Source organism: Hyalella azteca, unplaced genomic scaffold (genome assembly GCF_000764305.2).
Source record: "Hyalella azteca isolate HAZT.00-mixed unplaced genomic scaffold, Hazt_2.0.2 contig9713, whole genome shotgun sequence".
Taxonomy (NCBI): Eukaryota; Metazoa; Arthropoda; class Malacostraca; order Amphipoda; family Hyalellidae; genus Hyalella; species Hyalella azteca.
In genome coordinates, this window is record NW_025939775.1 from 241,869 (window position 1) to 265,346 (window position 23,478).

Genomic DNA, 23,478 nt, shown 5'->3' on the forward strand with positions numbered 1-23,478 from the left:
ATATCTCCTGTTCAGCTGCTTTTGGCATTGTAGGAGTGACGAACACAATAAATAACTCCTCTTAAATCTATTACGTCTTCATTTCTACTTGTATTGTTTGAGTTAGATAAAAGATTAATTCGAAGATTATTATTAGATACGACTATACATTATCGTTTTTAAATCACATTGTACTTGATATTTTCTGTGAAAATGAATCAAATTTCTAGGATAAAAATTCCGGTGATCAGCTCGGCTAATTATTTGAGTAAAAGCAATATACTAAACATGTCCATTAAAACTAATCACGCCACAATTAACTTTTTCATATAAAATATCGAATTACATATCAATAGATGGGGCTGTAGCTCAAATGGTAGAGCGCTCGCTTAGCATGCGAGAAGTACGGGGATCGATACCCCGCAGCTCCAGTCGAAAGTTTTTCTTACAATAAAATTTCGCTTCGTGTGCGCGAGAGAGGCATTTATTATGTAAACGCTTGCAGAAACTGTGAGGAAATTGTTGCGCATCAATATATAATAAGGCTGCCTTGCTACTATACACACACATTGAGCATTCTTTTCGATTATCTTGAGTGTCAGACGATTAAAGTAACCTTCAATTGAATGTTAGCGCGAAATATTACAGGATCATCAATCGAGGCACCATACTGAGAGGTCTAGTACTAGAGCTATCATTAGAGCTATTTAGTATTAGAGAGCTATCATAAGAGCTATTTAGTATTAAAGAGCTATCATTAGAGCTATTTTTTAGTATCATTAGAGCTATTGTTGATACTAAACATACTGCTGCTCTTTAGTGTGCAATACTCTGGTATGGGTACAAAAAATTCAAGGATCTCTTCACTGTTCTAGTACTAAGAGATTATTTATATCCAAATATTAATCTTCACTAATTCATAGGAACTCATTTCCGCACAAAGCAACGGTGTATTCGACGGGATGACATCTCGCAATTGCCCTACATATACGTAATAGCTGAGCATAAGGCAAAAGTTAGTTATTATCACACTGGCAATCCACTCGCCCACCCACCTCATTCAAACGTTCTTAGCCTCGCCAGACACTGCGAGGTATACGTAACCGATAAATTTTTTAGCTTATCTCACACTTGTGGGAGATTCTACTAAATTTTAATTAACTAAATTTCACAATAGTGGTGGCCCAGTGGTTAAAGTTCAGAGTACCAAGATTGGAGCAGAGAGGCGCGGGTTCGATCCCAGCTCTGTGCGCCAGTGTCTGGTCAGAATCGGCGAGGAGGCCGGGCGGTTAAGCACAGCAGAATTGGAGCAGTGAGTTGCGAGTTCGAAACCACAAAATGCTGTGAATGTTCTGCGATGTTAAGAATCGGCGACAGGCCTACGGCCTAATAACGCTGAAACCGCTATTATTATTATTATTATTAATAGAAATTATCTAGATGTCGAATTTTATTTAATGTAAAGATATCCTCCAACAATGGATGTAACCAACTCACATTGGAATAAATAAAATTAGGCCTTTATATAGATCATATTTCGCGTAAAATCTTCAATAGATTAGTTCGTAATTATTTAATTCAGTTCATCGAATTTTTTCCGTTCATGAAAATTTTAATGCCTTTCTGGTCAATTTTGCTTCTGAATTGCTCCTACCCGTGATTCTGAACTGCATACGTAAAGTGCTTTAGAAAGGTTTCTAATATATAGGCCTTAAGCGGAAATTTGTCGGTCATCTTGTGAGCTGCTAATACTTACCTATTTCTTCAATTGAATACTCAAAAACATAAACTCGACTGAAATTCGATGCTGTAACTGAAGAAATGAATGGATCATATTGTCCAAACAGCGGCACATTCACTGAACGTACCACTGATCTGAGCTAAAAAATGTATCGGTTACGTATACCTCGCAGTGTCTGGCGAGACTATGAACGTCTGAATGAGGTGGGTGGGCGAGTGGATTGTCAGTGTGCTAATAACTAACTTCTCTTACCGGGCGAAATTGGGTCAATATGATCTAATCAACGGCAAAAAGTGCACAGATCACAGAAACGACACTTAGGACAAAGTCTCACACATCTCCCTGAGTATTATAGTCGTGACTGAAGCAATGACTCCAGCCCCCCCCTCCCGTGGCACTATACCTTAAAGGTGTTTTGAGCCCTGGAGGGCTCATGATTTCCCTGGGGCATCTCAGTCTGACGTTCATCCACACCGCCGCTTGGAGCCCAAGCTCGTTCAGAAATTGCGTTCAGTTTCCTTTGAAACGACACGCTGGTGTGGGATAGAGATATTCGAGTCAACTTGTACAAATACTCGAAAATTAGACCGCAATTTTCCCTCGTAATGATTACTATTACTAAGTTAGCACGTGTAAGCGACATTGTTTTGCAGCCTTCGAACGTGGCGTTCAATCTCTTCTGAGCGCATAACTCCTCACCTTTACTTATTTGACTTATTTTTAAGTTTCTTATTTAGAATTCTAAATTAAACTGTTTTCTGTCAAGACAAATTAAATACCGCGTATTTAGCGAATGGCTGAAACTTTTGCGACTTTTTCCTTTGCCAAAATTACTGTTAGAACGAAAAACAATTTTCAGGGTTGAGTCACAAGAGGATTTATAGGATAAGCTAGATCAATGCGATAAATTTTTTGCTTTTTTTTTATTTGGCTCGGCGGAGTCCACCTAGCTCAAGATTCCGAAAACATCAGCTACTTCCCTCAGTATAACACTAATTCAGTAGAATGATTTCTATTTAAAATTGACTCCGAAATTTGAATACAAATCATATTTTATTAATCAAAGTCGCAGCTGTTCCATTTTTCGGGGAAAACTTTTACTCGCGAAAGTTCGGAAGTCTTTCGGTTCCATGAAATTGAAATTCGCAATTTAGTCGTACAACTACTAAACCATCATATTTTAACAAAATTGTTAAAATATGACATCTGAAAATCAAATAAGTGCAGTGAATTAAAACGAATACTGTTTATTTTTGTTTTATTAATAAAGTTATTGAATCACCATTGAGTCGTAGTGTGAAGTTAACATGCGGTCACTTGCAGATTCATTACAATAGTGTAGATGCAGGCAATAATGATAAATCTTGTACAGAATTTCAACAATTTGAAATTGAATAATGACGGGGCATATATTAAAAACTATCTTATCATGCCAAATTGCGTGTTACTGTAGTTGAAGAGAATGACTGTTCGGAGCCACGCCGTGACGACTATGATAAATACCACAAATGCCTGATAAAAATAAAGACTTAGGAGCAGAAATGAAGACGGGAAAATAACTAAAAAATATGGGATCTCAAATTTAGCTCCTATTTGGACCTTTATTGAACTGGGGGATAAAATGGTAAATAGATGATTAGAGAATTACTGCAAAATTGATGAACAAATATGCATTCATACAGAATAGAATCTTTCACTTAATTAACCGTACAACTAAATTGTTATGCCAAGATGGTAAATATGATCTTTAAAATCATATTGATCTTACAATAATCTTTGATGATGATAACTGATGCTCCTATTCGATCAAAAGGGTGGCCCAGTGGTTCTCTGCTACTCTCGGAGTTCAGCAGAGTAGCAAGATTGGCGCAGAGAGGTGCGGGTTGATCCCAGCTCTGTGCGACAGTTTCTGGTCAGAATCGGCGAGGAGGCCGGGCGGTTAAGCATAGCAGAATTGTAGCAGTGAGTTGTGAGTTCGAGACCGCAAAATGCAGTGAATGTTCTGCGACGTTAAGAATCGGCGACAGGCCTACTGCCTACTAAACGCTGAAACCGGCCGAACCGCTATTATTATTAAAAGTAAATCATATAGGCTATGATATGATTCGTTCGTGTCTCATGCCAACTCGCAAACGAAAGCGGAATCAAAGAATGGTCACGACCTAACCATTACTGTTAGATCCAACTGAAGTCATGTTTCATCAAGCTGCGTTCATTAGTTTGAAAGTTATCTTAGGCTCATTGAACCTTAGAGACCAGCAGGAAAACCGGCCGCAAGTCCGGCCGGAGAAGTGTCCGATATGTGTATCAAATAATAAATCGGAATAAAAAGTAGAGCAAAAATTCATTATATACGTAACTTCTATGAAACGTTTTTATTTCTTAGAAATCAAGTTTTAGCGGTATTAATTTAATATTTAAATTTCAGCATGCGGGTCTGAGATTTAGGAAATCTGCCCGTAGATAAGCGTGCATGCGCTTGGTGGGTGTTTTTGAGCGTTTGTGTAGAGTTGAAACACTCAAATAGACGAGAGAAGCTTGAACCGTTGTCGAAAGAGGGCGTTCCTGCAAACCTCTCTGTTTCCCTATTAAATTGTGATTTGTGAAAGTGACTAACGATACCTCAATGATTAATTCATCTGAGGGTCAAGATCTCATTGATCCTGGTGCTTCACCAAACGCATCAGAGTTGACAATGACCGATTCGCAACTCAGACATTTCTGTGAAAATGANTCATCGCTACACATCATGAGAAACCAACGACAACGTGGAGAGCATGCACCAATGGAAAGAGGAATTAAATTGAAAATGAAAGATGAAGAAATGTTTTAAATAATCATTGCTGAGTCCAGGTGTTACAAGCGGTCGACGCATGACTTCTTCTTCACCTCCAAACCGGCATCAATCAATCAAATTTCAGCATGCTTTGGTTTTTTGATTAACTTTTCACCGCAACAAAATCATTCTAATGGATTCAAATTTGGACTGTAACTGTCATGTTTTTTATTTATTTTACTTTATCTTGTGCTCATTTGATAAAATTGCGGATAGAGCATAGTTTATAGGTTTGAACTACGTAAAACACGTGTTAAGGATTCAAATTGTTTACATGTACCAGCAGGCTACCAGCTTCTAGAGCTCCTATTAGTCCTAACTCCTAACGTGCTAAAAGCTATAAAAATAAACGACGAACAATTCAAGTTGTTTCATATTTCGCCAGCTGAATCGAAACCCCAACATTAATCAAAGTCAAACTTACAAGTTACAACTAAAATTAATTTGTGCCGCATGAAAATTGTTCCTATCAGGCTATTGTGATTTGTGAAGTGAGCGCTCAGTCGTTTAATTCGTTATTAGCCTACATCTTAATTGTCTAAATTGTTATTCTAACCGCACCGCTCAAGATTGAAAACAACATGCCTGAACCCCAAGTTGAATGCAAAAAGAAAATTTCTAATCTGAATTTAAATAAAATCAGTAACATCACTAACATGAAGTTGAAAAAGCTCAAAAATAGTCTGAAAGCTAAAAATGAAACAAAAAATACTGCAAAAACCAAGTTGAAAACGTCCAGTAATAATCCTCAAAAAGAAAATGTAGCTAAATCCAGAAAGGATACTTCAATCAGTTCACTGGATTCTTTACAAGGTGGGTAGCCTACTGGGTCTTGTTAGTTAGCTTAATAGTTATATATCAACTTATTATCAAGGAACCTTTATTCATTGCAATGCAAAAGTGCCAAAAGACAATACCTACATCTTGACACTAACCACAGTCATAGTGGCAAAGCAGAGAGTTTTTTAGACTTTTCCTCAAGTTCATTTTTCACTCCTATAAGTAGACTAGTAAAGTATCTTGGATACCAGAATTAGCATACATAAGAAATCTGTTAAAATCTTGAGTAAATGAGGAAATTAAAAATGAACTGATTCTTAAAAATCACTGGTTTGCCACTATGACCACAGTTTTAGCCTATGTTTTACCTTATTATAACGTAAAATTGTAATTTGTACCATTGTATTATTTGTAGCTATTTGTACAAACGAGTGACTTTTTGTTGACTCTCTATTGTTCTATTATATATAATAGTATATACTCTCATCAGAAATTCAGGCATGGAATATATCTACTTGGTGAGCCGCAACTGGATTTTTTGAGACAATTTAAGATTTTAAGTCAAACAATTTAAGTGAATCACAGTGAAAATGTAAAGTCTTTGCCATATGAAATGATTTTTTGTACGTTTAGGGTAAATGCGGTATATTCCGACACATTAAGGACGCATTGAGAAATGAAAAACTATAAAAAAAACTGTATGCGTTACGTAAGTTCTGTTGCCTTCACGTTCACGTGACTCTCAAAACACTTCACTACGCGTCAGCAACGATGAAACGTCACAAAATGTTGCCATATTTATTAAAAAGCCTTTAGAATGGAAACCTACCAAAACCCTATATTCCGTCACTGTGTGTGGCAATATTCGACACGTGGTGAGTCGTATTGCGTCAGCGCTTCAAATTTAACTGATACATAATGCCGACATCAACGTATTCAAATTCCGTTTGCTGTGTGAGCTGTATTGGGATACAACACGGCTTTGAATTAGAACACTAACGAATATTGAACACTACCGTAAAATGGGGTTACTTTGACCGGCGGGGTAACTTTGACCACTTTTCGTTTTTTTAACAAAAACTCCCAAAACTCAAAAACGATTCGACATAGAAAAATTTTGTCAATGGCCATCAAAGGCCTAATACTGAGGCTACGTAACACAATAGAAAGATTTAAAAAGTTTGCATATCTAATAGGTTAAAAAATTAAAAATGTGACCCACGAAAAAGAGCTATTATTTAACGCCTGTGGGAGTACCCCCTCCAATTTTTTTATTTTTTGGTAAAATAACTCAAGGTTTTGATGCATTATAGTAGAACTCTTCTAGTTACATATGCAAAAGACAAATTTTAGAAAAGTGTCATACAGTATGGAATTCTGTATAGATAATATATTATCATGTTAATATAATAAAATGTATCGAAAACTTACCACCTTACACCTTCCACCAAAGTGACAATTGATACTCATTACACTGAGCTCGTCAGATCAGAAACTGCGGACACCCGGACAGCCGCGCTTCCTTTATCTCGCTTGCGTGTGGTTCAAAAACCGATAAAAAGTTGGCGACTCTTCCCAAATGCAAACACTAGTCGTGTATGCGTATCGAGAAATTTTTTGTAAAGAATATGTTCCAAAATAAAATAAAAATTACGTCATCTTTCGCAGAAAGTTCTCACGATTTCATCGATACCCACAAAGTTCTCGAATCCACACGAAATGATGGGATAAACTGCTAAACTTTCACGGCGTATGGCAACATTGTGTTGACCCTGTCTCTTATACACATCTAGATGTGTATAAGAGACAGGTATAGACCTGTATTTTGCATGTTTCAATTTAAGTTTAACTTATCTAGTAAAAAAATGGCATCATTTTGAAAAAAAAAGTGGTCAAAGTTACCCCAGTTTACGGTAGCATAAAGCAAATTAATAAATCATTAATAAATCATACATTTGCTAAATTTCCTGAAAAAGTGTTTAGGGGAAATTTTGGAAAAGAACCTCTGGTAAGGTCTGTAGAAAAAAATATGTATTTGCCGTATTAAAAATTTTACTTGCATAAAAGTTGCACACATGTGCTGGCTTAAAAACGTGATTGGCAGAATTTGCTTATCTCATTAAAAAAATGGCAGCCATTTCCGCATGACAGGGCAATAAGGAACAACCCCTAGCATAATAAGGGACACCCCTAAAAATGCAAAAAATGCACCCCTAAAGCAAAGGCTCCAGTTAACTAAAAAATCAATTACCAGACAACCAGTGACGCGGTGACACTGAGAGGTGTCAACAAACCACGCTTCGCAAGGCTTCATCGCTTATCCCATTTCTAGGCTTCATCTCAAGGCATTAACGCTGCGCTACCGGCTACAATCCATGGCTCAACTTGTAACCACTATCCACGATAATTTGGTACGGCATGACCTTATTCCTTTTATGATGTCACGCCAATTTTTTAGTGATGAAATTTGTTCAAGAAATACAGGAAGCAATTTCTTCTGCTTTGACTTCTCTTACACACACAGGCTTGCAGAAGGTATGTGAAACAAACCTATCGTATTTCTCTTTATAAAAATTTAATATTCATCTTACAATATTTAATTGATATTGACAGGGTTGGCAATGATTAAATCAAAATGATTAAATCATGTGATTAAATCACTTGATTTTTTTATAAAAAATCATGATTTTTTTTATTTTTTCGATTTTTTCATATATTTATAAGCAGTCTTTAATTGATATTGAGGTATTGTTATTCATGGTTTAGTATAAATGTACTATGAATGACAAATTGGTATATAAACTTGTTGCCTTTAGTGTGTATTAGGTTCCAATAAATTGAATGTTTTTGGTACAGAGGCATCAAGAGTGCAATACATTGTATGTAGCTAGCAGCTTAGCTAATTCTTATAATGCTATAAGTAGTCTAACTATTTGACTATTTGTTATATATTGATTACAATATACAATTTAAATGTGTTAGCTAGCTTATACAGGGTGGGGCAGAACTGATTGAACAGTTTTGAGGCAAAATAAGAGTATGTAATGGAGGTACATAAAGAAGAAAGTTTATTTTCCTCATGATTAGCATAACATACCATTTAAAATGCTTATGTTTTGAGAACAATATCAGGAAAATGGGGTTTGTTAGCTGCATCACACTGCTGGAGTTGTTCTTGGAAGTTTCCTACAGCACGTTCACACATATGGTGAGGTATGGCCATAACCTCTGCTGCAATAATCTGTTCCCTTAGCTGTGGTAGGGTGCGAGGGCAACTTCTGAACCCCTTTCTTTTAGATGTAAACAAAGAAAGAAATCGCAAATGCTCAAATCAGGTGACCTCGCAGGTCACTGTAAATCACCCCTCAGAGACACCAGACCTACGGGAAACATGCGTTTCAAAACATTGAGTGATATTCGAGCTGTGTAAGCTGTAGCCCCATCCTGCTGGAACCACACATCTCTCAATGCTTCATTTTCAACAATGTTTTCCATCCTGGGCTGCAAGAAATTTTGCAACATTGCAGCATAGCAATCAGAATTCACTGTCATGGTTACTCCCTTCTCCGAGAACGACTCCAAAAGTGTGTTGCAGCAAACAGCCCCCATCTTCCAGATATTGTTTTCAAAACATAAGTACCGGTATTCTAAATGGTATGTTATGCTAACCTCTAGAAAAATAAACTTTCTTCTTGATGTACCTCTATTACTCTTTTATTTTACCTCAAAACTGCTTAATCGGTTCTGCTCCACCCTGTATATTGAGAGGTTGAGATTGTATTGACCTTTTAGGCAATTAGAAAGATTGTCCACCTTAATACGAGTATTCTAATTAAAATATTTAATTTCAATCTGTAAATATGTGAATTTAAAACTAGAAACAAAACCATTACAATTATAAGATTAAATATAAAATAATTAAATGCAGTGAATGGATATAAAATATTTGAATTGTGCACATGTTTATTTCAAACAGTGTTAGCTTTTCTCATAACTTCAGTCTCGTTTCAAGTCGTATGAGGTTTGTTTGGTTATCGTTCAGTTTATGTTTATTATTGGTTTATTGGTCTGAATTAAATAGGAACAGTGCAGTCAGTCACTACTAGTCGGTGTGTATAGAAGGTAGAGTCTGGTAGATTTACAGGACATAAAACTAGTAGATCTATTGATAGTGCTGTGCACTGTGCTATCAGCTACCTATCTGTTATGTGACTCTTCCATGGTGCCAATCCATAGGTTATTCAAAAGAACCTGTTCTTATGTCATTTTGAACTGATCAACGCTTCTTTACGGATCGATCGTAAAACACACCTTCACCGGCAAAAGCTTTCACACTTCTGAAGAAAGGTGAGCTGACAGCTACACTGGCCACGGGGCGTGGGTGGACCTAATTTGAATTTGAATGCATGCATTGATTTGAAATCCTATCGACTATAATAGACATAGTATACAAGTCATAGAGCCTAAATTTTTAATATCTATAAAAAAATGTACGTTTCTGCATGTATTATAGGTAATGCTGTTAACATTAGCAAGCTTTGAATTATCTCTGATGCAAGAAATACTTGCTTAAATCATTTTATTTTCAATATAAGCGACTGGATGCAACAATCGGTTCGCAAGAACCAACATAGCCCTGACAGCAGTAATTTCGAATTTTCAATTGACGTTAATTTCTAAATTAAAATGTATTTAGCCAGTATTTCTTGCATCAGAGATACTGTCAAGTATTTCAATGCTAACAGCATCAAAATCCACACAGAAACGTAAAATTTTAATAGGCTTTACACTGAAATTTACGCTCCTACTGCAAAGAACTGAGACCAATTTCAAATCAAATTCGACTAAATTGAATCCATCGCGCTTTCTGGCATCTTCTCTCGCAGCTGATTGCAGTTACAGTGCATTTTTTTTAGCTTAAGTTGGCAATACGTATTTAATGTAGACATAGTCTTCCGTTGGTACAAAACTTACAAAATAACCTTGAATTATTGATTGCTAATTTCTTGTATTACGTAAATGTTTATGATTCAAATTAATCATAGAAGATTAGAAGTTGCATCTCCATAATTCCATGTTGAATTAAAATTATTCATAGAAGGTTCACTTACTGATGCCAGCGCTAGCAGCGGCGGGCAAATGAACTACTTTATTATTTAGTATCTTGACTAATTATATAATAATATCGTATTCTGTTTAGGCACAGTCTCTTAAAGTGTTCCAGCAACATATTTTCCATTATTAATTATTTAAATATATTAACTTGTGGTGCAGTAAGATATCAAATTGTTTGAATTCTAAACAAACATGGTATTTCTAAAGGGAGTTGTGATGAGACCATGGGAGTCGAACCGTTGAGTTTAGACCATTGCAACTTGCAACAGGGGCCCAAGGGCCAAGGGCATGGGGCCTTGCGAAGGGTTAAGACCGCGGACCGCCGCACGGCGGTGGACCGACATAAGTACCTCTCTTCATAGACTTCCACTATGGACTCTTCAATGTTTAGGGGGTCTGCATTCCTGAAGTGTTTTTGTATCTTGAAGCCAGTTAAATAGTCAATATTTAGCTCATTACCTTGCTCCATACAAACTTTACAAAGCTAATGAATAGACTTGTCAATAATTGTTTACCTAAAAATCCCTTAGTGGTAAACACCACCTTGGCCTGTTGGCAATTATTGAAGGCAATAACTTAATAAGTGCCCTTTTTAGCCATACATTATGATCCATATACTATTATTGTTAGTAGGCTAATTGCAACATAAAAAATTACACCTCAAAAAGACGTGTAATTTTTTATGTGAAAAAATATGAAAAAATAAAAAAAGTCATTGATTTTTGATTTAAAAAAAATCACCAACCCTGGATATTGATAGAGAATACGCATTACATCTATCACATATGCATGAAAATTCAAGAACAACCAGTAGTTAAAACTATTGAGAAAAATATTGCCCTATACCGGTACATAAATACCGGTAGTAAAAATGTTGAACTTAATGCCACTATTTTAGGTTAGGTTTGCAATATTTTGATTAGTTTAGCTGCTACAACATTTCTACAAAATGTAGGATGACTGTCCCGTTTTACCCCGCCCGTCCCTTATTATGTATCCCGTTTGACGGTATATCCAAGACATTTTCACAAGCTTGTTTTGCAATTTTAATTATATCAAAAGAAAGGCAACCTAAAACAATACATAAATAATAAACATATATAAATGAATTCAAGGTATATATATTTTATATTGGTATTATTTGGCCAAAGCCTTTTTTTTAAGCCTGTTCTGGTCTGGTCTTCAATTAATCAAAGTTACTTGCATAAAATTTGACATAATATATTTATAAATGCAAGCATGAATAAAAATTATCTTATATTATTAGTCTGCTAAAGCTGTAAGTTCACCAAAGACCTAAAAGCATAAAAAACAGCAGGTAAGCCCATTTATGATTAATTTTTTCATGTTCTTCTTGTTTCAAACTTTTATGATTAAATGGGAAATGATTTATCCAGCAGAAAGCTTGTGCCCAATAATTTTAGGAGAGCTCCATCCATGGCTAGAAAAATAAATACTATCCACAACTGTTTGGAATGTCTAGTATTTCTTCTAAAAAATTTTCATTTTAAACTATAATTTGATCTAACAGTGATTCATAGAGTAATGTAAATAAAAATATCCAGCTGGGTTACTTGTTCAATCCAAAAATATTGATGAAGTTGTCTGGGAGACCCAGTTTTTGGTCTTGCAATCCAATGAGTATAATGGGTGACTTTGTAGAATTCAAAATGGAAGTTATATGAACTTATTCATGTTTTAAGAGAATTCTCATATTTATATACCTATAGGTAATGTGTTCATGGTCAAAGTTTCACCTATTTTTAGTGCATTTTATCATTTATGCAAAAAATACACTGTTGTGCTCACCATGTCCATCTGTCTGTCTGTCTGTCTGTCCTTGACTTCACGTTTTTGTCTACCAGAAAATGCGCTACCTGTCACTCACTGCAGTGAATACTGAGTTATATTTTTTTTATCAATGGCATTGAATTTGGTGTACTTGTCTTTTTATGGTTTGATAATAAAAATATCAGCCAAGTCTATTGACACTTGGCAGTTATGACAGTCAATGCATATTTGCAACATGTGTTCAAAATTTCCCTTTATTCCTTGTGCTTAATTATATTCCTTGTGCTTAATTATCCCTTGATTTTGTTTCAGTTCCTGATGTTGGTGACACCTTTGAGTCCTTAAGGCCTCATGTCTCCCTCAAAACAATGGAAGGCATTGAAAGCTTTGGTTTCAAGACCATGACAAATGTTCAGAAGGAGAGCATCCCATATCTTTTGGCCAAGCAAGATGTATGGGGCACAGCAAGAGCAGGATCTGGCAAGACTCTTGCTTTCCTTATTCCTTCAGTTGAAATGGTTAAAGACTGCAAAGGTTTGTCCATGTAATATGCCTTAATGTCTGTTGTAGGTTTGCAAGATCTCTGTAGACTAAGTCAGCCCTACCAATTCATTATATTGTCTTAAATCATCTCTTTCTTTTGATATATGAAGCATAATCTTCTAGTTTAGCCACTTCATTATTTGCTGAGGTGTGGCCTTTTAATAAAATGAAGAGGCAAGCCATGAACAGGGTTTTCATTTAATATAATTGCACATTTGTGAATAATTAATAATTATTTTGTAGGTATAAGCTGTGTTATCTTATCACCAACTCGTGAGCTGATCATGCAAACAAGCTCGGTGCTAGAGAAGCTTGCCGCACCTCACGGCTTGAAACAAACTGCCTTCATTGGTGGTGTCAAAATTAGCACAGAGCGTGAAACATTAAAATCTGGTGAGAATGAACTGATTTTGTTGCAGTATAAATAATTTTCACAAAGTGAAGGTTGAAAATATGACTTTATACATAATTAACCATCTTTTACTGTATATTGCATTAATTTGATATCGATTGTGTTTATTAATAGTCCCGCTTATTTCCTATGCACCTTATCTGACAACATAATTATTTCTGTTATAAGTTCAATTTAAATGAATTTATTGCCAGGCGTAAACATAGTGCTTGCTACTCCGGGTCGGCTGGTTGATCACATCAAGCACACGAGCGACTTCTTGCTGTCATCTGTCAAAGTTCTTGTCATTGATGAAGCAGACAGAATGATGGACATCAGGTTTGAGGAGGACATGAAGACCATCATGCATCACATCAAGGGGAAAAGAAGTTTGTGCTCTTATACGTTTTACTTACTTTTTTGACAGATCATATTGATTTTTATTTTTCTTTAATGTAAAAAAATGTTTGCCTTCATTTATTCTTCATGGCCCAAGGTATATATATTCCTACTCAAGTAGGACACTGTATCGAAAATTTTTATTACAAATTGAAGTTTTTCAATTTGCTAGTAGGTAATGAGTTATACTGTGAAAGTAATACTGGCAATGCGTGATATTATCATTTTTTTGTTCAGAAATCATCAGCTCATGTTTTTAATGGGTTTTTAATTGTACAAATTTGACAAGTTTGATTGCAAATTTTGGCTTCAATTTAATTGGATACAGTTTACATGGACTAATATATTCTGTTAGGAATATCTTTATGTTAGGTAACAGTTACACATGCAAAGCTAATTTGTCAATTTTTTGTTTCAGAAACCCCTTATGTGACCATGTTGTTTTCGGCAACCAAATCTAAGAAACTGGAAGATCTGTCATCAAAAATTCTGCGAGAAAACTTCAAGATTGTTGACCTGAGCATGCAATCAAAGACGGGAGCATCTACTGGAGATAAGTCTACTTTGAAACTAGCAGCAGAAGATCACAAAACAGCGGCTGATAAGTTAACACACAGTTAGTATTTAATTAATTATTGCACTTGATATCAATTCATACTCAAGTGGTTCACTAGTTTTGATATTAACTTCTTGCTATCAATAATCATTGCATATCTATATTATTCATTCGCATTGAATCTCACACAACTCAGTTATCTCATTGGAAGAAAAACTATTTCTAACAATGTATTTATTTTCAGCTTACCTGGAATGCTGTATTTTCCAGCGCTTCATTGTTCTCTACAAACTCCTCTCAGAGAACACTGACAAGAAAACAATGGTTTTTATTAATACGTGTGATGGAGTCAATTTTTATAAACGACTTCTTGGTCTTCTGGGCATAACTGTTCTAGCCATCCAGGTATTGTTCTGATCATTTGAGTCGCATGAACATTTCTCTGTGTGTTCCTTTCATAACTTTTTCATTGTACAAATCGGATATATAGCTGCATATTTAAAATTATGGGTAGCTGCATAAATTATAATTAATATATTATTAAAATGAAATAAACTTTCTCATTTTTTCTTGGGCTCGAACATTCACTTTGCACTGATCTAAATCATAAGCTTCAAATGTACATGCAGCCTTATTATAGCCAATCATTTTTGCAGGGCACAGGCCTTGAATGTAGGTTTCAAATGTTCAACCATTATTACTACTACAGTCACACATTTCTAACGTAGTACCAGATTCTTTACCTTCAAAAGGGTAAACAATCTGGCTATTGCCTCTACATTGCCAGATCCACATTTTTTTGGAGCAACAATTTTTAAATGAACCACCAATTACGCGGCTGAAGCATAGATTCATATTCATTCAATAATCATTATCATAGTCACAATATTTTACAGATCCATATCTTCATATCCACAATAATTATTATCATAGCCACACATTTGTACAGGGCCGACAGGGGCAGCAGATCAGGTACCAGAACTACCAGGAGTTCGTGGCGGCGTCGTGCGGTGCACTGCTGTGCACGGACGTCGCGGCGCGAGGCTGGGATATTCCCGCCGTAGACTTAATTGTCCAGTTCGACCCTCCTCAGAGCATACAGTCAGTTTATTTATTTTATCTTGATGCCGTTCGACCACTTTAAACGCCAATCAGCTGAATAGTTAAGAGCAAATACTTGGCTATGAAAATTCATCCTAATTCAATCGAGACCCCTCAGGGGGGACTTCTGGCGCGTGTCTGCTCGTCAGAAGTCCTATGGGATCTCGCGCTCTTTGGGGGATTGTTCCTGAGTGCCCCACCGCTGAGCTCGCGGTGTCTGACTGCAGGTCTCACTTGTGGGGTTAAGTTAATATGTAGGTAGGATTCCTTATTAGCTCATTTTCTCATTTATGGAAAAAATGCACTATTGTGCTCGCCATGTCTGTCCGTCCATCTGTCTGTCTGTCTGTCCGTCCGTCTGTCCGTGACCTCGAGTTTTCGTCGACGAGAAAATGCGCTCTCTGTCACTCACTGCAGTAAGTACTGAGTTATATTTCATTAAGTTATTACGTAGGTAGGATTCCTCACATTAAGTTATTATGTAGGTAGGATTCCTTACATTTCCCTTCTCTGTCTCTCTCGTGCGGGCGGCCGACATCCCGTGTAAGCGACCTCTTGTTCGAGTGTCTTCGTTTCTGTTGCTTTTCACCTGTCCCTCCTTGTCACTTCGTCTCTTTGAGATGCTAACGCTGCTTCCTTCGAGCCAGCTTCAGCGGCTGGACATCTGAGAAATTCCACCCCTTCCGCCGATAGCTGAAGCGCTAGCAAACCATTATATTACTACTACTAGTTCAATCGAGAATTTTTAAAGTGAAAATGTGATTATTTTTCTTTGCATTTTCTTTGATTTTTAATAGTAAGTTTGTGTACTCAGTGGGTCATTCATACGATTTCTTTTTTTATCTTGACCTTTTGCTAACATTGCATGTCATTTATTATTAAGCAAAGTTACCCACATGTTGACCGAAATAATTACGGTGGCTAATGTCTCCCCATTCCCCAATGGTGTTGAAGTTCACACCTACTTCGTCTGAAGTAGGTGTGATTTGATGAAGTTTTTCATTAATTTGATGAAGTTTTTCAATGTGTTGATAATACTTTTTACTAATTGCACCGTAACGAGGCACGCTATGCTGGATTGTTTTTGGCGTTTATCCAATTAGGTTGTGCCACTCATTGAATTTAAATAAGTAAAATTTCACATATTAATCATTCGACTACTGAAAGCAAATTCTCTATCAGGAATTTAGATGCAGATAACATTGGAAACTGCAAATGTATCCGTAGACGAAAAGTCAGATGTTTTTAATACACTTTCAATTTCTCGTAACCACAAGGCAGCATCACTGTTGGAACTGCGATTCTATCTGTAGATGCCAGCAGAATTTAACACAAATAATGTACCCATGAACGAAAGATTAAAACAATGACTTGTCAGGGACGGAAGTGCTTGGTTTTGTCAGTGACAGCGATATGCACATTGCACATCCTACCATTAGATCCGAATGTTATTTACGACGACTAATGCATCCACAGACGATCAAGACATTAAAACGTTGACTTCTCAGGGAATACATCCACCGTGTGGGTCGTGCTGCCCGCCGTGTGGGGGAGAGAGGAGAGGCGGTGCTGTTCGTGAGGAGGGAGGAGCTCGGTATCCTTCAGGAGCTCAAGAAGGAAGGCATCGACGTCCATCAGTTCCAGGGCGTCGACATGTACGACCTCGACTACGATGTGCAGACCAAAGTCAGTTTGAAAACATGGAAGAGGGTTGGTTTATTTAGTAACCGAAATTTTAATCAGTCTTCAAGGCCTTTTTGGCGTATTTTCTCATTTATGGAAAAAAAAATGCACTATTGTGCTCGCCATGTCCGTCTGTCTGTCCGTCCGTCCGTCCGTCCGTGACCTCAAGTTTTCGTCGACCAGAAAATGCGCTCTCTGTCACTCACTGCAGTGAGTACTGAGTTATATTTTTTCATGTACCGGGTAGTTGATGTCTCTATTCCAGCAATTGTACATCATTAAGAGATTTATCATAGGGGCATAATTTCCGACTCTTAAAAATACTGTATCATAAGCTCATTCTAATATTATTATAGCTCGTCCCACTCAATAATAATGTTTCCAACAGGACTCTTGTATTCCATAGGCCTATCAAGAGCGTCATTATAGGCACAAAATTACCTTCTCTCAGTATAGCCTGTACTATATTACAAGCTCATTCGAATATTATTATTATGTATCCTACGACTCTATAATAATGTCTCCAATACGATGATTATATATCATTGGTCTGGCGCAGGTGGAAGGAATCGTGGCCGAGGACAAGGCCCTGCAGACGATGGGCACGGCCGCCTACAGGAATTACCTCACCTCCTACGTGGTCCTCAAGCCCCAGTACATATACGACCGGCACACAATTGATCTCAAGGAGGTATGTTACTTGCATCAAAATGATTTTTGCGAGTTGTACTGTAGGAATTAATCCCATCACTTAACATGCAATTAATTACCTCATATTTAATTCCGTTCATAACACAATTCCCTAACCTGAATCAGTAAATATATATTGGCACACAATTGATCTCAAGGAGGTATTTTAGTTGTGTCAAAATAATTTCTTCGAGTTCTGCTGTATGAATTATTTTTACGCTACCTTTATTGAGTAATTAATTTCAATTGCAGCGAAGTTAAAATTGACGACAAAACAGATCAGGTTAAGCAGTCTGTAAGTTGAAAGAGTAGGAGAAAGTATTGATTGTCATCCCTATATTATTTAATGAAGTTCTCTTGTTACATTTATTGCATATTCAGTGCCAAATTTTTATTGAATTGCTTAACTTCTCTGAAATAAAGGTAGGTACACGGAAGCATAGATTTAATTGACGTTTCATTTCCAGTTATCGAAGAACTTTGGCCTGAAGTTCCCCCCAGCGTTCAATTTCTCGCGAACGCCTCTTAGTGCTCCCGTGAAGGGCATCTTTCACAAACCCAGGAAGGAAAGAACTGGTCTTCTTGAGTCCGTCAAGTACGCCGGCGGTGGAAACATATTTTCTATCGCCCCAGGGAAGGACCTCACGGAGAAGATTCTAGCATCGGAACAGAAGAGAGTCGGAAAAAAGAAAACAAACAAGAACAAGAAAGCTAAGACCACGGAAACTGGAACAAAAATGATGGAAGTAAAGGACCGAGCCCGCAAGAATGAAATGACTGGAGCAAAAGCAGGTAAGTTGGAGAAACAAACTCCAAAGAAGGAAGGATCTGGAGGAGAAACGAGTAAATTGGAGAAACAACCATTCAAGAATGGAGTTAAAAAAGAGAGGTCATCCGAAAACGATACCAAAAAGAGGAAATCTGAGGAACAGAAGAGCGCACCTCCGAAGAAAAAATTCAAGAAAAATAAAGTTGTAACCGAACCTTAGTAAACGGTAGTTCTTCGCACGAAACTTAGTAATTTATTTTCCTTATGGATTCATCAATTTTTTTGAACGGCTTTTTCACCCATAATTTCTCAACACTTAGTAGCAGAAATAGACTGACGAACTCAATCGAAAGAAAAAGTAAAAAATGTAGAACTATTAACGTTTGTAAGGTTGTTATCCGCACCACTGCTGGCCATTTGACCTTTCGTAAGACCTAGCCTGTCAAGTTGGAGCTCTTTGTTTCTCTTGTCCCTGCAATGCTGACTGAGCTATTTGGCTGCCGTGCGCTATTCCCTGTTACAAGTGCAGTTTCGTAAGGTGTCGTTTAAATGGATTATTGTAATACGGATTTATTTTGAGGTCTTAATCATTTCGATTTCTGTCTGATCGTGTTATTTGTTTATCTCTTGGTGCAGTCTCTACGATCCTCTCGTCTGGCTCTAGCCTGGACGACAGTAATACGGCGGTTTTCCAACAGAGAAATTAAATTTTGCTTGGGGTATTTCTCTATAAAACTAAATAAATAAATTTTTTAACGAACCAAAGACAACATCATTACAAGGTTGTACAGTTTATTAATCGCATATATATTCAAGAACGGTCTTGATTTTCCTGCGAACTCTGGTTAGATGCTCCCGTAAACTCGAGGCACTTTTGAACAGCTTAGTGCAATGGTCACATTCAACGGGAGACGCTGGCCCATGTTTACGATTTTTATGTGACTTCAGGCAGTCTTTCTTGACCGATGCGTGGCACACTTCACATTGAACTCTCTGTTGCTCATGCACGCGTTCAATGTGTCTTCGAACATTAGTGACGTAAGTGTCACAAATAGAGCATTGGCCTGCACGTTGTAGAGAACCAACTTTTGGAACAGACTCGTGGTCTAGAATAGCTGAACGTTTCAGATAATGTCCCTTCTTGCACGAGATGCACACTTTATGATGACCAAGATCATGCTTGCTGATAGTTCTCAGTACCTCTGATGATAGTTGGTGGCCGCAATAGCTGCACTCAACATTGAAGACCCGAGAAATGCGTGTTGTGTTTCTGCGAACATCGATTTTATTAGCTCTTCTTTTGCCCGCAATCTTAGAGTTATTACCTGTAGTTTTCATAGGCTCTTCAATATACGTTGAAGGCAACTCAGACTTGCTGCTTGCTTCTTCAGAGCTACACCAAAGCTTGGTTTTCTTGAGCTGGATTTTTCCGTCATCTGAGCGCACCAAAACTATAGATTTAGTTTCACGATGTGAATCTTCTTTAAACAAAACTGACTTGGAAATTTCGCCGTTTCTTCCATTAGAATTAAAATCCCATTGAGCACAATCAGATTTCGAATTATCTACAGTAGAATAAATGAAATCGGAACATCCGGCTGCTTTGACCCGTCTACCAGATCGTGTTCTTGAGCAAGGCCACGGTGTTTTTTCCAACACTATGTGCGATGAGAATACTTTCCGTTTCTCCTTGCGAACGCGTGAACCTTTTGAAAAGCTATTAACAGGCATAGTAAACGATGAGTTTTTGATTCCGCAACGATTTTCTGAGATGTTTTTTTGCTCAGGAGGTATAAAACTAAGGTTCGTTTCATTACTTGCATTTTGCTTAGGAGTTGTAAAACCAAGGTTCGTTTCATTACTTGCATTTTGCTCAGGGGTTATAAAATCAAGTGTCGTATCATTACTTGCAGTCAAGTTATCCACAAGAGGAGACGAGTAAGATGGGAGACGCGGTAGCACCTCCTTCGTAGTTGGAGCGCACGTGGTAATTAAGTTTCTATCAAGTCTGAAAATCGTTTTCCCTCCGAAAAAACTTACAGTATTTTGAGCCGCTTTCACCGAGCTTTCACGTATTAAGGTGACATTTCTGTTCTCGTGAGAACTTTTTGATTTACATGCACCAAATTCACATACATTACTTTCATTTACGACTGCAAACGGAGATTCAGATTTATTATTTGAAATTTCGATATTTGTTACTTGGTAGTAGCTCTCAATGTTTCTGCACGTATTGCAGGTAACAATGGATTTTGAAAGCAACGCCTCTCCAAAAATAGTTCGATTCGCTTTTGAGCATCCACTGATATCGCTGCTATCTACGGAAACATTTTTGCCGTTAGGATGCGAAACGTAATTTGAAGATTTTTCGTGATTATGGACACAAATTGTTGGCGTTGGATGACAGGCTGATGATGGAAGAATTTTTTTAAATTCCAGTAAAGGATGTTCTTCGCTGGATGCTGGCAAGGAAACACTTTCACTGGATCCTGGAATAGGAATACCTTCTTCGCTGGAAGCTGACAAGAGAACACCTTCTTCATTGGATGCTGGAAGAGAAGCAATTTTTTCACTGGATGCCAGTAAGGGTGCTTCTTCTTCGCTGGATGCTGGAAAGGTAGCATTTTCTTCAATAGATGCTGGAAGAGAAACAATTTCTTCGCTGGATGCTGGCAAGTGAACACCTTTTTCACCGGATGCTGGAAGAGAAACAATTTTATAATTGGATGCTGGCAAAGGAACACCTTCTTTGCTGGATGCTGGCAGATGAACACATTTTTCACTAGACGCTGGAAGAGAAACGATTTCTTCTATGGATGCTGGCAAGAGAACAATTTCTTTGCTAGATGCTGGGACGTTAACACATTTTACACTGGATGCTGGAGGAGCAACACTTTCTCCCCTGGGTTCTAGTTTCCTCGGAACCTCGGGAGCTTCCTCCGCGTTTCGTACCGTCAAAGCTCCCGACTCTTCAAGCGTGGAAAGTTCGATCACAAAGTCGTCCAGGAGGCTTGGGAACAAGTCTGGAAATGAAACGAGTAGAAAATTAAAGATGAAAAATACCATTCGCAATGCGACGTTTATCAAAAATTAGGATACGAAACAACCCATGAAAATCATATGCCATGCTATCGAAGTTGAGCCGAAAGTTTGGCGATTAAAAATGAATACTCAGAGCGTTTTGAATACCGATAATTATGAAAGCAAGTAACAGATATTGCTGTCACACGTGTAGCGCCTCAAGAAACCGTTTCAGGAAAAGCCCAGGGACATCATAAATTACATGGAACGTAATATCTGATGGCTAGCGAAATCATTATTTATCGTTATTTCGATAGTGGCATAGGGGCAAGAAATTTCCGGTGTACTGAAGTAGAGAGTAATATACGTATCAGAATGAATAATACAAATAACAAGGAATAACTCACCCAAACTGCTGAGTAAATGCTCATCATCAATGAGTGTAATATCATCACCGAGCTCTGGCCACTCGTCTTCATCACTCAAGCCACTCATCATTTGACTCATGATTGTCTGAGGCGCAGGTAGACGGGTTGTTCTTGGAGACTCTGATCCATTCTGTTTGCCAGCTGATTCTTGTGTCCAGTAACTGATCACATTCGTATGGTTTACGTTTTCTTCTCCGCATGAATGCTCAGATACTTGGCGCTTCATTTCAAAAGTTTCAATAGAATTTTCGTTGTAAGAATTACATTTTCTATGAAAATTTTCCGGCTTAGATTTCATCTGGCAAAGTTCTGGGGACATCGATCCAAAACCATGAGCCTTACCGTTAACTTCGGTGAAGACAGAACCAGAGTTCGGATCAGTGTCATCACAGTTCATCAGTTCTTCATGGCTGTTACTCGAAGAGTTATTTTCTTCTAAGATCGATCTCAAGTCTTTTCCGGCAAGTATTGGAGATTCTTGAAATGTAAAAATGTTTTCACTCGTGAAGGTTTTGGTCCCAGTTAGAATTTTCTTTCCGATGCTGAGGTCGATTGGAAACAGTTGCTCAAAAGTTTCATTGGTGCTACACTGCGGCACTGCTGATGAGTTTTGACATACCTCCGTATCATCCTCTACAATTTTAACACGTTTTATGAGAACATTCTGCTCGTCTGAGTCATACATAGAACTCTTTCGTTTGATACCGGCATGTTGCCAGCCATTGCACGATTCAGAATTGATTGTGGACTTATTGTGGACATGTACCGGAGACTCGAGAAGAAGTCTAGACAATTCTTCAACGGTGTGACAAGCGATGTGATGACGATGTAACATTTCTCGGGATGTAAAGCAAACATCACATAATATGCACAAATCACGACTGCTTAAATTTTCCATGTTTTTGATCACGCTGAATAAAGATGATATAATATTAAATGAGCTATAATAAATTTAATGGTGCATACGTTAGGTAATCGTGAGAACTGACGCAGAAAGAAAAGAACAAAATTATTCTTTTTTACAATGAATTTAACAATTGATTAAACTTTTCCATGATTTAACCTATTCCTCGAACTAAACATTGCACAAATGTACGAAGAATACGAGCATTATGATGAATCCGTTCAGCACTCAAATGCTATCGAGCAATCAAGTCGCCCGTATCCTTGGGATTGAGTACAACATATTAAGGCAGAAAGATTGCCAGAAAAAAACTTGAATGGAATGACTATGATAAGGAAAACTTTCAAACATGCCAATAAACTTGATTTTTAATTGTAAAAAGTCAAAAACCTAAAGACCATTAATATAAAAATTTTTGTTTTGAGCAATACAAACGGTCTTAGCCCAATGCTTGACCAGAGACAGAATTTCAAAATAGTTAAAGAGTTGAACTTTCGAAAAAGTGACTGGCGAACCAATTTTGGAATCTATAAAAGCTACTCTATTTCAGAGCAGACGAAGAGAATTTCTGCAGCAAATAGCAGGGCAAGTTATGGGAAAATGATAATTTCATGCGATAAACTCAGAGCACCGGAGGGTATCCCACTTCCCCTGCAGCGACCATACTTCTCACCAGCGCAGCTGACACGACATTTCAGGTTACTTGCGATGCACCAGTTTTCTTGCTCATGCACGACACACAGATGAAGTA

General features: G+C 37.4%; 2 protein-coding genes and 1 non-coding gene across 3 annotated transcripts; 2 read left to right on the forward strand and 1 right to left on the reverse strand.

Annotated features, from left to right (window-relative positions):
* Positions 1-337: 337 nt before the first annotated feature.
* Positions 338-410, forward strand: Trnaa-agc. Its single transcript has one exon. It is a non-coding gene; the product is annotated as a tRNA-Ala (tRNA).
* A 4,361-nt stretch (positions 411-4,771) lies between these two features.
* On the forward strand, positions 4,772-18,618 carry LOC108669167 (ATP-dependent RNA helicase HAS1). Its single transcript, XM_018156466.2, has 10 exons — positions 4,772-5,369; positions 12,555-12,776; positions 13,029-13,178; positions 13,392-13,565; positions 13,994-14,191; positions 14,376-14,536; positions 15,081-15,232; positions 16,741-16,918; positions 17,475-17,606; positions 18,073-18,618. Exons 1-10 carry the CDS (start codon positions 5,138-5,140, stop codon positions 18,592-18,594), a joined length of 2,121 nt encoding a protein of 706 aa, XP_018011955.1. The 5' UTR covers positions 4,772-5,137; the 3' UTR covers positions 18,595-18,618.
* A 512-nt stretch (positions 18,619-19,130) lies between these two features.
* On the reverse strand, positions 19,131-23,114 carry LOC108669162. The gene is made up of 2 exons (XM_018156461.2): positions 21,803-23,114; positions 19,131-21,397 (listed from the first exon to the last, which is right to left on the reverse strand). The coding sequence occupies exons 1-2, from the start codon at positions 22,719-22,721 to the stop codon at positions 19,170-19,172; spliced, it is 3,147 nt and encodes a 1,048-aa protein (XP_018011950.1). The 5' UTR covers positions 22,722-23,114; the 3' UTR covers positions 19,131-19,169.
* Positions 23,115-23,478: the final 364 nt, after the last annotated feature.

Bases quoted from the DNA above. Each gene is read 5' to 3' on its own strand.
- LOC108669167 (XM_018156466.2), top strand. From the start codon at position 5,138: ATGCCTGAACCCCAAGTTGAATGCAAAAAGAAAATTTCTAATCTGAAT. The intron at 14,192-14,375 runs GTTAGTATTTAA...ATTTATTTTCAG, and splicing joins GGCTGATAAGTTAACACACA to CTTACCTGGAATGCTGTATT. The intron at 15,233-16,740 runs GTCAGTTTATTT...TTGACTTCTCAG, and splicing joins GACCCTCCTCAGAGCATACA to GGAATACATCCACCGTGTGG.
- LOC108669162 (XM_018156461.2), bottom strand. From the start codon at position 22,721: ATGGAAAATTTAAGCAGTCGTGATTTGTGCATATTATGTGATGTTTGC. The intron at 21,398-21,802 runs GTGAGTTATTCC...TTTCATTTCCAG, and splicing joins GCATTTACTCAGCAGTTTGG to ACTTGTTCCCAAGCCTCCTG.